We start from the raw sequence: 16235 nt of genomic DNA on the forward strand, positions 1-16235 counted from the left end.
ACTTATTTTCAATCTATTGCACCTGTCAGTCACCTGCTGTCCTATCTGAAATTCTTAAAAGTAATTTGTTATTTAGATATGACTGAAATACAATAAAGAAAAACTGGTACATATTAGATAATTCATTTTGAAATATTAAATCTGAAGAAATAGAAGCTATTTTGACTGCTCTCTTTTTCACCATAGCAGGAAGCTCCCCATCTTTGATTTGGCACATTTCTGTTACAGTGGATGCTCTTTCTGGAGCAACTCCCCCCCCCCCCCCCCCCCCCAAAAAAAAGAAAAACAAACCTATAAGCATTGCAGCAACAATAGTATTCCAGGACTTTAAAGTTTAGTATTTTATTTTCGATTGGTCGACAACAAGAAAAATCTAGAATATCAATACAACATTTTGATTGGATCCATCTTCATTCGAGGAGTCACTCTTGCTTTGGTTTCCTCCTCCTGCACATTCGAAGCCACGTGAATCGTATGACTGCCACTACACAGGCTGTCAGCATAAACAAGATGACCAACAAAAAGCTTATAACATCCACAGAATGATACACATACCAGGGCATCTTATAAGACTCGGTGCGTAAATGTGCAGCTCCTTTGTGCCTCATAACAAACTCAATCCAGTAAACTGCAGCATCCAGAGGATGCATTGGTCTGTCTCGGTGGAGAGCAGACAGATGCTTCATGTTGTTTCTGTAGGAGGGATTGTTAAGAACTTCTTGTAGGACTTTGAGGAAATTCTGCTGGGTGACTTTTGTTACATCCACCATTTTAGCAGCTCCTCGAACTTCCATTCGCAAAATGTTTTCAAACTGGTCAAACAGCAGGGGAATGCCAATAATTGGCACACCATGGTACATGGACTCATAGATCCCATTGGTGCCACCATGAGCCACAAAGGCTTTTATCTTTGGGTGACCCAGCAAGTCGTTTTGGGGCATCCATTTCACCAGAAGGGTATTGTTCCCCACATTGTTGGGGCATTCACCAGCATGCCTCCATACGACCTTTTGAGGAAGCTGAGCAAAGGCAGCTGCGATTTCTGAAGTTATTTCTATTGGCAAACCATTCACCAGCGTCCCCAGAGACATCAGGATGAAGCCGTGTTCTCCTGAACTTTCAACAAACTCCTCCAACTCTGAAGGTAAGGCCTCAGCAGGCTTACACTGAAATCCTCCAATGTAGACAATGTTCGGCATGGTAGGCCTGGGGAATTCGAAGACAAAGTCCACTCTCATGAGCCACAGGTCTACTCCTTGAAGAAGCTGATAGAAGTTCACATCTGGGCCTAAGTACTTTTCTACTATTCTATCATAAGGTGGGCATGCTATAAACTTGTCAATGCAGGTTTTGAGGAAGTAGTGGAATGTGTTTTTGACTCTTTCAGAAAAGGTCATCTTGTCAGATATGGCATTTCCAGAAGTTGGGACATATGACGTTGGTGATGGAGCAACCACAAAATGGCCATCCCCACTGGTCATCCATTTAACATTAAAGACAACTGGAAGCTTTAGTTTGTGGGCCACTATAACTCCAACAGGAAGTCCAGGGTCCATAAGAACCAGGTCAAAATTAGAGTCACGTATCTTCGACATTAGAGTCTTGTTCTCAAATATTTCTACACCTAACAGACTAGCTTGTTGGTAGATTTTTGATAATGAACCTAGCACTTCCCAGTAGAACTTCAAGACAGCCATGAAAGACGTCCCCTGTTTTTGGATCTCCAGTATCTTGACCAGGAAAGTTACAAAGAAGTCCTGCTCCTCTATGCAGACAGCCTCTGGTAAGGTGACAGTGATGGAGCTGTAATGTGGTGCCTCTTCTTTGACATACCAGCTAGTGGCTGTGCGGACCACAGTGACTTCATGGCCTTTGGCGTGGAGGCTCTGGATCAGCAGGTTCATGTTCACCCAATGGCTGCCATCAACGGGGAACACCAGAATCTTTCCACCTTGGACAGGACTTACAGTTAAGGACAATGTCACGCCCAGAAGAAACAGAGAAACTCCTTGAATGCTCCCCATGGATCAATTCTGAGGAAAACAAAAAAAATAATAATAATGATTATTTCAATGATGCCTAAATTAGAACTTGAATTCCTTCTAAGTTATTTTATGAGCTTGTCTTCACTCCTGGCTATGCTACAGGACCCACTGGATTAGACCATTATCAAAAGGGGGCTGTCACGCCCAACTTTTCTGTACAAAAAGAAAAAAAAAACAAGCTCAACACAGGACTCTAAGCACAGCTCCGAGGCATATAAACCCTCATCTTTACATGAATTTTCAAGGCACTGTGGGGAGAAATTATTCCTCAGCAGCCAAACCTTTCTTCAATATTCAACGGTACATTATGATGACCGAATATGAATTCAGGTATGAATATATTAATTAACTACTGGGCAATCATTAGGTGTGTCCCCACCCATCCATCTTCTTCCACTTATCCAGGGCCGGGTCATGGGAGCAACAGGCCAAGCAGAGAAGCCCAAACCTCCCTCTACACGGCCACCTCCTCCAGCTTGTCCGGTTGAACACCAAGGCGTTCCAAGGCCAGCTGAGAGATAAAAATCTCTCCAGGATGTCCTGGGTCTGCCCCTGGGCCTCCTCCCATTGCAGAACACCTCACCCAGGAGACGCCCAGGAGGCATCCTTGTCAGATGCCCGAACCACCTCAACTGGCTCCTTTCGATGTGGAGCAGCAGCGGCTCTACTCTGAGCCCCTCCCGGATGGCCGAACTTCTCGCCCTATCTCTAAGGGAGAGGCCAGCCACCCTTCGGAGGAACCCCATTTCTGCCGCTTGTATCCCAAATCTCGTTCTTTCGGTCACTACCCACACTTCGTATCTATAGGTGAGGGTAGGGACGTAGATCGACAGGTAAACCGAGAGCTTCGCTTTTACACTCACCTCTCTTACAACAGACCGGTACAGCGTCCGCATCACCGCAGCCAATCTCCAGCTCTCTTCTCCCATCACTCATGAACAAGACCCCAAGATACTTAAACTTGATCTTGACAACCCTTGCAGTTGTCAAGATCCATCACTGCATATTGTGTAGCTTGGACTCTCTTTTCTTTGACAAAATCTATTCATAGACACGCAAAATACTTGCAAAGCCCTCAAAACCTTTTGGTGTGGTTCCCGCTGCAGGAGCTCTGTTAAGGATGACATTTTGCCATAATAAGACACATACACACAGCTACACTGTCCAAACCAGTTAACATGAAATGTTGCAACAAATCACGGTCCAGTGGGGGGTATGTCCTGCCTGCAGTCTCTAATCTCATCATATGCGTGTAGCAGGGACTTTCTAATAAGCTAAAAGAACAACAAGAAGACACACACCCTTGTATTCTGTTTCCTGTCTGCATGACAGTTGCTAAGTAAGCATTTTGACTCAATTAACTATTAATGTGAAGCATAGGGCGTATGAACCTACCTTCAATCCTCGAGCGTGTGGAGAAAAGTACTTTCAGACTAGTGTGGAAGAGGGGAGCTCAACTTCAGATTACATAAGAAAAGAACCCAAATCCTGATTATTGTGTTGCATAAGGTGGGAGGCGTGTGGATCTTAAATATAAATATATAAATATATAATTTGGACTCACAGTCACAACTCACAAATGAGCGGCAAATGGCTCTTCCAAACACCCAAGTTTTATTTTGGATGCTCATATTATTTAACTTTGCAGACAGAAGCTAAATTATTCCACAAAGAATACCAGGGTCCCAATTCTTAGCCTCCCTGCTGCTAATAGGGAGTTGTGTAACCTTTTTACTGGATAACAGCCCACAATCATTTGTTGTCGTTTTCAGCAAGTCTTACATACTGAGCAATCCCAGCCTATTCTTCTTTCTTCAACCTCTCAAGCTCCTCCATATTTGAAGTTCTTATGGCATGGACTTTAGTCACCCCACAGTTTTTCAGTAGGACTCAGGTCAGGGCTTTGTGTAGGCCAGTCAAGAAAGTTCAACTTTCACATCCTTCCTTTTCATGATTCCTGCCACCTTTACAAGATCCCACTACTGAAGCATCACCACAGCACAATACTTCCACAACCGTGTTTCACCCTTTTTATTTGGCTTGTACACCTCTGCCTTCTTTCTCCATGAATAAGCAGCAAAGGTCTCCAGTTTCAACTCTCTTCTCCAGGTTGTCCACATACTTCAGTCTGGCTTGAAGGTGTCTCTTCTACAGAAGCTGAGTTTTTCTTGGTCTGCAACCTGACAGTCTATTACTGTTCAGGGTTCTAATCATTGTCATCTTTGAGGCTACAGTGGGCTAAGCCATGCACCATTGTCTCTGAAGTTGTTCTTGGGTCTTTAGACACATTTCTCACTAATTTTCTTTCCAGATCTTTGAAATCTTGTACTTCCTCCCTCTGCCAGGCAGTGCTTTAAGTGGCCCAAAAGAGGTGCCGGTACTCTATTTTTTTTCCGCCTCCCCTGAGGTAACAACAACTATATTGAATGGGTTTTATATACAACAGTCAACAGACAACCTTATACAAAATAATAAATCATTTTATTAGTTTGTGGATTTGCTTGGGCTAGAAAGAGCTACTGAACATAAATAAAATGTGCAAAAAGGTATTGAAATTTTTTTTAACAAAATGTACATAAAATATAAACTAATTTGTATTTTGCTCTCTCTTGAGTCACTGCTGCTATCAGCAGCAGCACTTGTAAAGTGTACTGCAGAGCTTGGTAGTTCTCCCATACTGCTTTCACTGTTCTCTCACTTGAAGCAACCCAACGCACTGATAAAACACGGCCTATCACAAGGAGACGTTGTCCAACATTGTGAGCACTCTCGGTTAACTCCCTTTGGTTTTTTGGTGATGCATGGTAGAGGGAGTAAAGCTGATCTAAGAATATTTTAAAGTGGTTGATTCCTCCTACCTCCTTCAAAACATCACAAACTGCCAGTTCCAGTCTGTGATTGGAACAATGCCAGACAAACAGGTAAGGGAATTTGGAACAAAGCTGTGCAGCAACTCCTGCTTTCCTCCCAAGCATCACTGAGGCTCCATCACAAGCAAATGCCAACAAATGTTCCTGTAGGTAGTGAGGGTCAAAGCCATTATTATGAAGACATCCTAACAGTGCTTCAGTGATGTCCTTTGCTGTGGTCCCCTGCAGCTCAATCAGTTCAAAAAGTATTGTGTCTGGATTTTCACTGGAAATAGCTGACCGCAGGCACACGACAAGCACAGACTTTCCACTTATTGTAGTGGATTCATCAATGAGCACACACAATTTTCTTTCATTCATCACTATGTCATTGACTACCTTCTTTTTCATTTCAGCTGCAATGTGATCCAGTATATTTGCACATGAGTTATTAGAGTGCAAAACTCTGCCCATCTTGACACCATTTAAGACTGGCATGTCTGTAAAGGGACGCCCATGCTTGCCAATCTTATAAGCTGTTCTAAACACATTGCAAGTTGAAGCGTAGTCAGCCTTTCTCATATCTTCAGTGTGTTTTTGCATTGTATTTTGTGTTGCCTTCTCTTTTATTTCAACTGCTTTCTTGTGATAAATTGAGTCTCTGTGCTCTTTTATTTTCTTTCGTGGTGAGTTTTGTTGTGCAGCCTTGTCCCTTCCAAAAGACGAGATTAAGCACCCACTCCACTCCTGCGACACTCTCTGCCCTTGCTGCATGTCCACGCGAGCACAAACTTGACTACACACACTACAACCCAACTTTTGATTTCTGCTGATCAGCCACTTGTAATTTGTGGAGAAATACCGGACTTGTGCTTGGGACCAACATTCTGGCCACTCATGCTCGCTAACGCGGCTGTTGTCGTCGGTAGAAATGGTGTCATTCTCGTCCTCGTCGTCGCCAAAAGTGCCGTCGTCCGCGGCTGCGACACTAGTGCAGCTTTCGTTAGCTTGCGTCTGACCTGCAGCGATATCATTCTGGCTTGGTGGGGTGTCAGCCAGCGAGTCCTCTGATTCTGACCTTGTTCTTTTACTAGTCAGAGTCTGAAGCCAGGAGAGCATATTAAGTGTTCATTGTTTTTGTATTTTAACGAGCAGCTGTTTGCGCGTTTTACACACACTCTCCGGACCACGTTGAGTTGTTGACATGACAACGGCAAAAGCGACGCATGCGCTTTTCACTTGTAAAACACATTGGTGTATGGGTAATGTAGTCTCTGCTCTCGGTGGGACGAATTAGGAAGCGTGCTTGTGAAGGGCGCTCTGTAAAGCGGCAGCGCAGCCAAACGATTATAACAGATGTGCAAATGAGAGTACCGGTACGCTAAAAGCACGTTCTGGGCGCATGGAGAGGTGGCGGTACTCTCAAGAGCTATATTTAGAAGTGGCGGTACTGAGTACCGGCGCGTACCGGCCCACTTAAAGCACTGCTGCCAGGTGTGTTCTGTACTATGTGGCTCTTGATTTTGATACATCTTATTTCAGTTCTTGACACTTGGAAAGACTGAGATAATTTTATATATCTATTTTCTGCTTTGTGGATGTCAACGATTCTTTTTCTTGAGTCTAAACTGATGTCTTTTGTTTTTGGCATAAAGCTTTTTAATGTTATAGCCCAAACCCTTGGTGGGTTTTTTATTCTGTGAGAACATTTTTAGGTAACGCTCAGACTGGCTTTGAACATTACCAAGTCAAAGCGCATCATTGAACAGCAGTGGTTTTTGCCATGGTTCAATCTCCTGAGGCCTGATTATATTGATCATGGTAGTTTTTGTTTTTCTGAAATAATTCTGGTATTGTGTATAAATAAATACAAATTATTGAAGTTTTTGAAAGAAAACTAGTATTTTTAGAAGTGCTGTGTTGAAAATATTTTATCAATTAACGAAGCTCTTCATTGGAAAGGTTGATCATTTTGTCCTCATTTGACAGTGAATGCTGATGCTGATGCTTTGGTTGGATGATCTTATAACTGAGCAGCTCACAGCATTAATAAGGTCAAGGTAATCTGTGCCCATCCACTCTTGTCTGTTGCTGAAAGTGAAATGTAAATGAGACCTGGCCCGACTTTTTAAGGTTTCTTTTCAGACTTTCACAGAATAGTGCCCAAGGTGCTCAGTCAGCCATGACAAGAGCCATTTTGATTCCCACGGGGTCAAATACAGCTGCTCTTTAACACCTGCAGTCCCTGCTGCAGACTGGGCTCACTCCATAAAATATTTACGTTTATCACTATGAAGAGCTGATCATTACACATCAATCACTTGCTGTCTTGAGGAGTTGTTGATTTCTTTGCAAAGTAAAGTTAACTGTTGTTTCTACTGTGTGATGGTGGCTCTAATGAGACTTTAAAATTTGTTCTAAATTTTTTTTTTTTTTTTTGATGTGCCAATCCAACATCCCATACCTCCAACCCAGACACACTTAAAACTATTCTCTACCTGTGTAAAGCAAGGAGGTGTTTCGTGTTCTTATTTTAATTTACGCTTTTATGGATGTTTTTTATTTTTATTTTTTGTACTTCTTGTTAAATACAACGTCACAAATAAACGCTGACATGGTTGAACAGATGTTCTACATCAGCTGGAATTTACTGAGATGGCGCTGACACGGTGGACAGATTCTGTAATCCTATTTACTTCTTTTTTTTATCACTGAAACTGTTTCTGCTTTAAGGAGGTCACGTGTTGATCTAAAGGGAAAAACCACGAGTGGATTCCGGGCATCGCGTCTTTGTGTGAATGTATGAAAAGGCTCTGGGAGGTTAAAGAGACTCGCTTCGCCACCGGTAAAATGCCTCGTTTGTGCGCTCTGCTCGCCCTGCTCTTTGCTGCAGGCTGCTCGCTGTGCGCTGCGGATGTCGGGACCTTCACTCCGTGCCTGCAGTTCTTTTACAGGTCTTGGCCCCCTAAGGGTCTGGCAGGGACGCCGATCTGCCAGCGTTTTATCAACAAGTATCGGTTCGCCACCCTGTACAGCCGACCCCGCCGCTCGCCCTGGTTTTCCGCCTATTTGTACACAGTACCTGCGGGAAAGAGACCCTCAGCATCCTGGAAGTTTGAGCCACAGGTGAGAGTTTGAATAATCCGTGTGTGTTTATATTAAAAAGAACAACAAAAGTAATAGATAGCATGCATCATGGTGATTATTGAAGCTGGAATGGAAACAGGCCAAAGTAAAAAACAAAACACAAAACACAAAAATTAAACTAAACTAAAAGAAAAAAACCGAGTTTAAGCAGAACTTAGACTTTGTGCTGTGTCAGCTCTGCGTGCAAACACGCCGCACACTTCACGTCTCAGAACTGTTAACCGCTCCAAGTGTGTTGACATGCCAGCGAAAATCATGTGATTGTCGAGCATGTGAGTCAAGAGGAATTTGGTTTATGGGAGGAAGTTGACTGTTGACATAATTACTATAGCGCTGGCTGGTACACAATATTTTTGACACTGCATGTTTGAACGAGATAAAAGATGACTTGGTAAATCCTTTAATTGTCCCACAAGGAGAAATTTGATAAAATTACTGGAATACACACAAAATGTGTGTTCCACTGTAAAACCCCAAAATATAAGAGTCACACAAGAGTTAAATGGGGAAGGCAAAATAAAATGACTGTGATGGTTTGGTAGAGTTGGAGTGGGAAGCAGAAGAACAAATATTTCATTTGAATGCTGCTTTTCCCAACTTCCTCTTGTGAAGTTTGTTTTTGTTATGTTATGTGAAGCTCTTTGTACGCTTATCTAATCCTATTTTCACTTGCAGCAAAGTCAAGGCCAAAAGTCAAACTTTTACTGACAAATAAAGCAAATTAATGCAAACAGTCAGCATTTGCAGTATTGACCTTTCTCCTTGTTTCTTCAGTGGGCTGGTTTCAGTCATTATGCAAATGTACGGTTTATAAGATTGGGGAAACCTGCAGTCAGCTGAGACTGAAGAAGTCACCTGGATGAGTGACAAAACGTTTCTCCCACTGAAAACGCTACATCCAGATGAACAGAATCAACTTGTGGAGCTTTAGCTTTCTGCTCATTTCTGCAGATTGGTCAGTTTAGGGATTTTTAACAGGACACTTTTCAGTGGCACGGCTGAGATCTGTGTCAAGGGTAAACCCTGATTGATCCTGCCTCAATCAGTGCTGCAAACTGATCGCTTTCTGAGGACTGGCCATACTAAAAACGTGAATAAAGAGAAATAAATGAATAAAAACTGAAGTGTTAAAGTGTTTGAAACTCAAATTTTGTGCTACTTCCAAACCTTTGGGCCATATCTGTTTTACGGTACAGTTAACAGGTTGAAAGGGGATATAACACTTCTTTTTTTTCTTTTTTTGTGCCGCATATTTCTTGTAGGACACTTTCTCGCTTTTATAATGTCAAAAATATCCAACACTGGCTCAATATGTGAGACTGTAAGGAAGTGGGGGTGGTGGTTGTAACCCTTTGACTGTTTATATCAAGAAAACTTTCCACGACATCCTGTTAAAGGCCGTGTGATATGAATAAATAAAAGTGTTAAGATTTCTCATCCCAACTAATAAAATGACGAAAAGCCTGAAAGTTCTTTGGACGATAAACATAGTAAGCGCCACATGTGCAGCAGGAGATACCCCACTCCTCCACCCTAAACGGAAACCCCCCTGTTCCTCTGATTAGTCAAAGGCGGAAATGAAATTGTGACTCTATTTGCCTAATTTATGTCCCCACTTTTGATTTCAGTGTGATGATCTGCTTTGCATTTCACACTTCTGAATGTACAGAAATGGGCTGCAGTTTATCCAGACAAACAGCAGGGGGCACTAGCAAGAGCACTTCTCAATGAGAAGGAGCAATTGGAGCTAAACATGTAAAATACGTTTTTACACCTGCTTCTAGAAAAAAACGATCTTACTTTAGTAAATACAGCAATGATAATAATATAAAGCAATGCTTCTGTAGTTTCTCTAATTAGGACGCTGACATTGTGCAAAAACCCTTAGCATTCTGCGTCTCCAAAAGTTGATTCTGTTCATCTGGATGTAGCGTTTTCAGTGGGAGAAACAAAGGGCTGGACCTCCCAGCCCATTGTTTCTTCAGTGGGCTGGTTTCAGTCATTATGCAAATGTACTGTTTATAAGATTGGGGAAACCTGCAGTCAGCTGAGACTGAAGAAGTCACTTGGATGAGTGAAGAAACATTTCTCTCACTGAAAACGCTACATCCAGATGAACAGAATCAACTTGTGGAGTTTTAGCTTTCTGCTCATTTCTGCAGATTGGTCAGTTTAAGGATTTTTAACAGGACACTTGCTTGATGTCCTGTCTAGTCCCAGAGTAAAAAAAAGTGACATATAAGTGAAGGCCACACTGAAAACATGTTTATAGTCTTGGACTAAAGGCAGTATCAAGTGGCAATGCCAAAATAAACTTCATAACTTAGCATCTTTTATTTTGTGAATATTTGCTTATTTAGCATGAGGCTAGGACAAATCCCTCTCAACCGTAGGTGGACTGGTAATGACCGGGAGGTTAAGTTTAAAGCATAGTCCTGGTACTTCCATTGAAGCATTGCTGATAATAGTACAAATGCAGCTTTAGGAGTGTCGACAACATTTTAGCCGAACAGCTTAAAGTCATTTGTGAAATCAGTGAAGTGTAAAGTCTGTAATAAAACCCCGTTTCTTCCTTTGCTGATAAACAGCTAGCCTACCCAGGGGGAGATGGCAACATGGAACAGTTCCCCCCAGGCCCTCTGGATCAGAACATCGTGGAGAGCCAGGCAGTGCAGCTGGACTACATCAACTCCACCTACTCCCGTGGCCACTTGAACCCCAGCCTCCACCACATGAGCCACGACACCCGCTCATCCACCTTCACCCTCACCAACGTGGTTCCCCAAAAGAACGGTTCTAATGATGGGCCTTGGGAACTTCTGGAGCACAGTGTGAATCACACCTTAGCAACCTACTGTCTCGGAGATGCCTACGTCGTGACGGGCATCATCCCCTACCGCAATGACGAGCACTGGCTCAAGAATCACCGCGTGGCGGTGCCTGAGTATATGTGGTCTGCCTACTGCTGTCCAAAGTACAACCAAAGTCTTCCAAAAGAGCTAACCAACGCCTTTCCCACGTACGCGGGCATCGGACGCAACGACCCCAACAGCAGCGAGGAGATTGTGCCTGTTGATAAGACGGTTAAGAAACAATTCAGGGGATATGATGTGAGAAATATGTCCCTGGAAACACTCGAGATGTACTTGAAGGACAGATTCAATACTGTTGTTAGTGTGTTTTATGAGCAGTGCACCGGATCAGACCTCACAGAAAATACATAAATGATACATAAATGCTGTTATATACACATTTCTGTGAGGAGAATAACACAAAGTGCAAATATTAATGACCACTACTGAAATGACTCATACACAACGCGCTGCCGCTGAGTTGAAGTATGCACAAAACACTTTAAACCACTAGGTGGTGTCCTTGTGCAATACATGTAGCTCCACATTTCGGCTGAAGTTGTATGTATGTATCAAACTAATTCATATTCTGATTCTGATTCACTAAATAACTAATAATGATCAGTGGTGTAAGAACTACTCAGGTACTAAACAACAATGCACATTCCTACCAAAGTAGAGCACAGATGTTTTGTTAGCCAAATATACTTGAAGTATCAAAGAAAACTTTTCATAACCTGATCTATAACTTCTATATCTTTGCCCCAAAGGAAAAAGTGGCAATGACTCCAACTCTTACATGCAACATCTATATTACTACGTATTATTCTTTTATTTTTTACTATTGAGAAATTGGAATGTCCTAATTTTCCCTTTTGGGTGCATAAAGTATATCCGATTTATCTAACAGCACATAGTATGTGTTAATATGTGCACCTGCAAATGACAGAAACTATAATAAATCAATATAGAAAAGATTTTCATTGCTGCAGTGTTTGTGTCCTAAATCAGCTTCCACTGTCTGAATCAAAATGTTGTAAAATTCCACAGATGATTAAAAATGTAAAGCTTGACTCTTAAAATTATATTCAAACACAGTACTTGAGTAACTGTAATGAATTACTTCCCAAACCTGCTGGTTTTGTTTGTACTTCATGCCCCAATCAAAGTAATGAGTAACAGACTCAGTCACCTGCTCCACAAGTTAAACCCAACTGGTGTGTCGTTGTGTGTATTTCATGTCAAATGATCACTGACACTTGTGTTTTATCACATCAGACTAGTAAGAATTTATTGCATTTACAGGTAATACAGTAGCACAGGTGTACAATTGGCTACACGGTGGTGTTTCAAGCAGGTTTACTCTGACAAACATGAATCAACAACTCAGTAAGATTGCTGCATGTGGGGAGTGAAGAGCTTGTCCCAGATCTCCACCTTCATGATGGCCCTGCCCAGGGGGGACATGGTACCCTTGATGTCCAGGCTCCCGCCCTCAAAGGTGAGGTCGGAGCCTTTGGCCTCCACCCGCACGAATCCCACCTGCTCTTTGTTGTAATACATCTCTTTGAACAGGCTCTCATTGCACTCTTTGCCCTTCTTGTAGATTCCCAAGGCAAACCAGTTCTTGTACATGTTATAGTCATATGGCACAGAGAACATTATAGCGAGTGTCTCATCGGCTCTGTTGAGCTCCTTCTTGAACAGGTCGTAGGTCAGCACGCCCACTGCCCCAGTGGCTTTGGCTTTGCCCTTGCCGAAGTTGCACACTTCAGTCTTTTGTGGACGTACAGTCGGTTGTGGGGGGCTGCGGCAGCTGCCACTTTCCAGGAAAAGCCTTTAATTTTTAACAGCAGCAAAAGTGAGGAAAAAATGAAAGCAGGAAGCAAAATTTGAAAATGAATTTTCCTAACTGGATATTTGTCAAGCTGCACGTAAAGCATATTCTAACTTTAATCTGTACAGACAAAGTGAGCAAAAGTGTATTTATTTTAGACATACTTAGGGTCAATCAGGCAGTAGTTGTTGGTGAGGTTAGTGATCTCTATGGTGACGTTCCTTCGGCTTTCGACAGCGGCAGCCAAAGCTTCTGCAGATTCACTCATGGTGTGGCTTGTAAAGGCTGTGACAGACAGAACAGAAGTGTAAACTGCAGATCTGCGAATGAGTTTAACCAATCGAAATAAAAATGCAAATCCATCTGAAACCCTCAAATAACTGAGCAGGAATGAAGCGTCTTACCTGTCGGGATCACTGGTACGTAGCTGACTCGTGCTTGGACAGATTTGAGACACTGAGTTCAGCTCTTACATGAGTCTCGTTGGGGAATGCGTTGCACCCAAAGGTGTCTCCACCCATAAGCATGCATCCACCTCCCATGTTGCTTCCCATCGCATGTCTGCAGAGGTGTAAAGCAAAGGGTGTAGCTAACAATAACAGCACAGGATAACTGTAGTCTTTTTGTTCTCACACTGCTGTCAATTTGTGAAACTACGAACTGGTTTGTTGAGGTTTGTGGGATTTTCTGCACTACACCTTTTCTTTCTGGGTCTGTGATTTTGTTTTTCCATTGTCTGCATGAGGAAACAAACATGCTTCGTCTCTGCAGAGGGCTTAGACAGTTTGAAACATGTCTGTTGAAAGGTTGATGAATAACCTATTCCCCAATCCAAACCAACAAGAAAATTAACTTTAAACTTAAAAAATTCCAATAAGGAGAGGTTATAATACTTTATAATAGACCCTGCACTCCTAATATTACTGTGTAATCCCATTGGAAGAACAGGAAGAGTTATTCATCCTTGTCAAGATAAGAAAAGATGTGATACACCGTGGCCATAGGCACTAAACATTAAACATAACTTATTAAAAAGATATATTAAATAACTCAATAAAATTACATGCAATGACCAAACAAAATACCACAGCAGGGTTATGTTAGTGGCCTGTATTTGTGTGACTGTCCAGAGCAGATTACAGGAGCAGCATGTCAGAGATGAACATCTGATGATTTTACAGGGAAATAGCATTTAGATTAGAGATTAGGATGCTCTAGAATAAAGCATGCATCCTTAATACTTTTGGGGAGGTTAGGACACTTATTCAATACTATATCATTTGAAAACTTTTATATTAGCTTCATAACAATGGCTCACAACAGTGAAAACGATGTCTTAAGGATGAGATAATAAGTTAGATAGTAAGATAAAAGTAAAGACTACAATTTGAGGAAGAACTAATGATGATCCCAACTCCCTTTTCCTCTCTTTTAAAACACTCATTATTTTAAAATACTTATAGTATTTTTTGCAGTTTTATACTCTTTTGTTCCGTCGTACCATTACTAAGCAGGAAGTGTTGTCAGCAGTGAACTTAAACCCTAACTTTAGAAGAAATTCCTCAGTAAATAACTGGAAAATAGTGGGACAAGTCACAGGCTGGGTTAAGGGTTGAGAATGATTAGCTACATTTTTATTCACTTTTGCATGCAAACATTTGAAGTCATGTCCAACAATTTATTTTTAGATTGAACAAAGAAACACAGAGGACAACAAGTCAGTTGAATTGTTTTTTATTTGTTTAAAGCACCTCTAAACCATAAGGATGACAACTTGCACTTTGGTTTTCAGGAATATCAGCAAATACACTCGACACATTTGTTTGCGAACATTTTATTCTCACTCCTAATACAACCAGACTCTTTAGCCCATCCTGTCATACAGCTCCAGTTTAACAATAGCTTTGCCCTCATCGGACATACATGCCCTCACATCCACCGTCTTGCCTCTGAACACCAGCCCTGAGCCTTTGGCCTCGTAGCGGACAAAGTCGCTGCAGTTCTTGTCGTTGTACATGTAGTTGAACAACTTGCTGTCGACAGCTTTCGATTTATCAAGGACGCCCACGCCGAGCCAGTTCTTGTAGAAGTTGTAGTCGAACGGCACGGAGAACATGATGGCCACAATGCCATCGCAGCGGCGGCTGCGCATGTCAAACAGGTCATAGGTCAGCACACCCGCAGCACCTGATGCTGTGTTGTCATCCTTGGTGAAAGAGCACACCTCTGTCTTAGTGGTGCGCACGGTGGGCTGCGGAGGGCTGTGGGCGAAGCCACTTTCCATGTGAACCCTGAAAGGAAGGAGGGCAGAGGAAACGATCAAAGGTTTATTAATGCACCTCGATGTAAAAACAGTCAACTGTGCAATATCCTCCTGACTGTTGATGCCATCAGACATTTAACACTGGCACTGCTGGAGGTGGTGCAAGCTCATCAACTGCAGACTCAACAGGACTAATGTTTAAATATCAAAGGACATGCAAATATCATTCTGGCCATTTTTTACACATCAGTAAAAAAATATTGGTTACAATTAAAATGCAGACACAAGAAACCACAAGGATACAAAGTAACAAATGATGGATGGCAGAAATAACTTGTGTTAAAGAGTGATAGACAGGTCTTTTTGTCTGACTTTTGATAATTTTGCATCACACGGGCATTGAAATTTTAAAAGATAAATGTCTTTTTTTTTGTTTAACTGCAAACAATAAATGCTCTCTTACATAAGCAAAGAAATCAAAAACTTTATGCTGGAGTAAAAGAGAAATAGTTTGGGCTGTGTTACTTTGGGTTGACGAGGCAGTAGGCGGTGGTGATGTTGGTGATTTCCATGGTGCAGTTGCGATTGGTGGTAAGAGTGGTGGAGTGGGCCTCTGCATTTTCAGCCATGGTGACGACTGCTGGTAACGGCTACAAGAAAAACAGGTGTGAGCCGTGCAAAGTGCAGCAAAGCTCTGTCATGAAATGTTTTAGCTGTCCTGCTGAAATAAACACTGGAATATGAACTGAAGATGAAGTAAACACGAAACATTACATATAGCCAAAAAGTCACTATTAAATATCTGTATTCACTAATTTCACAAACTGACAAAAACACCTGCAGAAATGAGCACTTACTTCGCGTTAGGTGACACACACAGGATGGCAGAGAGTCCTCTGAAAACAGGTCGGACTTCGATTTGGAGATGAGTTTAAAGTCACGCCCTCTCTGTCACACCTAACACATGAGCTTCAGTTAAGTGGGCGTGCCTTTCTCTTTCTCTCTGCTTTCAATCAAACAGTATGTGATCACTTCACATGTACCTGCGAGTCTGGTAACGAGTGCAGAGTTGCACCCAAAACCTCACGATCCTTAAACCACCTGAACCGGTCTATCTTTGCAGCTGACATGAAATTCTGCTTTTCTTTGGGGGGGGTTTCCACAGTCTGTCTCTTCACAGGAGATTTAACATTCTTGCAACAGTTTCATGATTCATGGACACAAATGAATTCAACACACCCT

At 42.1% G+C, this 16235-nt stretch overlaps 4 protein-coding genes across 4 annotated transcripts; 1 reads left to right on the top strand and 3 right to left on the bottom strand.

The window, feature by feature from the left end:
* Positions 1-410: 410 nt before the first annotated feature.
* On the bottom strand, positions 411-6090 carry LOC308390587 (UDP-glucuronosyltransferase 2B31-like). The gene is made up of 2 exons (XM_080872764.1): positions 4904-6090; positions 411-2033 (listed from the first exon to the last, which is right to left on the bottom strand). The coding sequence occupies exon 2, from the start codon at positions 2022-2024 to the stop codon at positions 423-425; it is 1602 nt and encodes a 533-aa protein (XP_080728890.1). The 5' UTR covers positions 2025-2033; positions 4904-6090; the 3' UTR covers positions 411-422.
* Positions 6091-7628: 1538 nt separating this feature from the next.
* Positions 7629-11882, top strand: LOC308391380 (endonuclease domain-containing 1 protein-like). The gene is made up of 2 exons (XM_080874006.1): positions 7629-8020; positions 10630-11882. Exons 1-2 carry the CDS (start codon positions 7697-7699, stop codon positions 11263-11265), a joined length of 960 nt encoding a protein of 319 aa, XP_080730132.1. The 5' UTR covers positions 7629-7696; the 3' UTR covers positions 11266-11882.
* A 286-nt stretch (positions 11883-12168) lies between these two features.
* LOC308390383 (DELTA-stichotoxin-Hcr4a-like) lies at positions 12169-13255 on the bottom strand. Its single transcript, XM_080872329.1, has 3 exons — positions 13135-13255; positions 12895-13015; positions 12169-12730 (listed from the first exon to the last, which is right to left on the bottom strand). Exons 2-3 carry the CDS (start codon positions 12996-12998, stop codon positions 12280-12282), a joined length of 555 nt encoding a protein of 184 aa, XP_080728455.1. The 5' UTR covers positions 12999-13015; positions 13135-13255; the 3' UTR covers positions 12169-12279.
* A 1199-nt stretch (positions 13256-14454) lies between these two features.
* Positions 14455-15971, bottom strand: LOC308390700 (uncharacterized protein). The gene is made up of 3 exons (XM_080872943.1): positions 15851-15971; positions 15519-15643; positions 14455-15021 (listed from the first exon to the last, which is right to left on the bottom strand). The coding sequence occupies exons 2-3, from the start codon at positions 15620-15622 to the stop codon at positions 14595-14597; spliced, it is 531 nt and encodes a 176-aa protein (XP_080729069.1). The 5' UTR covers positions 15623-15643; positions 15851-15971; the 3' UTR covers positions 14455-14594.
* Between the last annotated feature and the right edge of the window lie 264 nt (positions 15972-16235).

This window comes from Rhamphochromis sp. 'chilingali', assembly GCF_963969265.1.
Source record: "Rhamphochromis sp. 'chilingali' genome assembly, chromosome: 22".
Taxonomy (NCBI): domain Eukaryota; kingdom Metazoa; phylum Chordata; class Actinopteri; order Cichliformes; family Cichlidae; genus Rhamphochromis; species Rhamphochromis sp. 'chilingali'.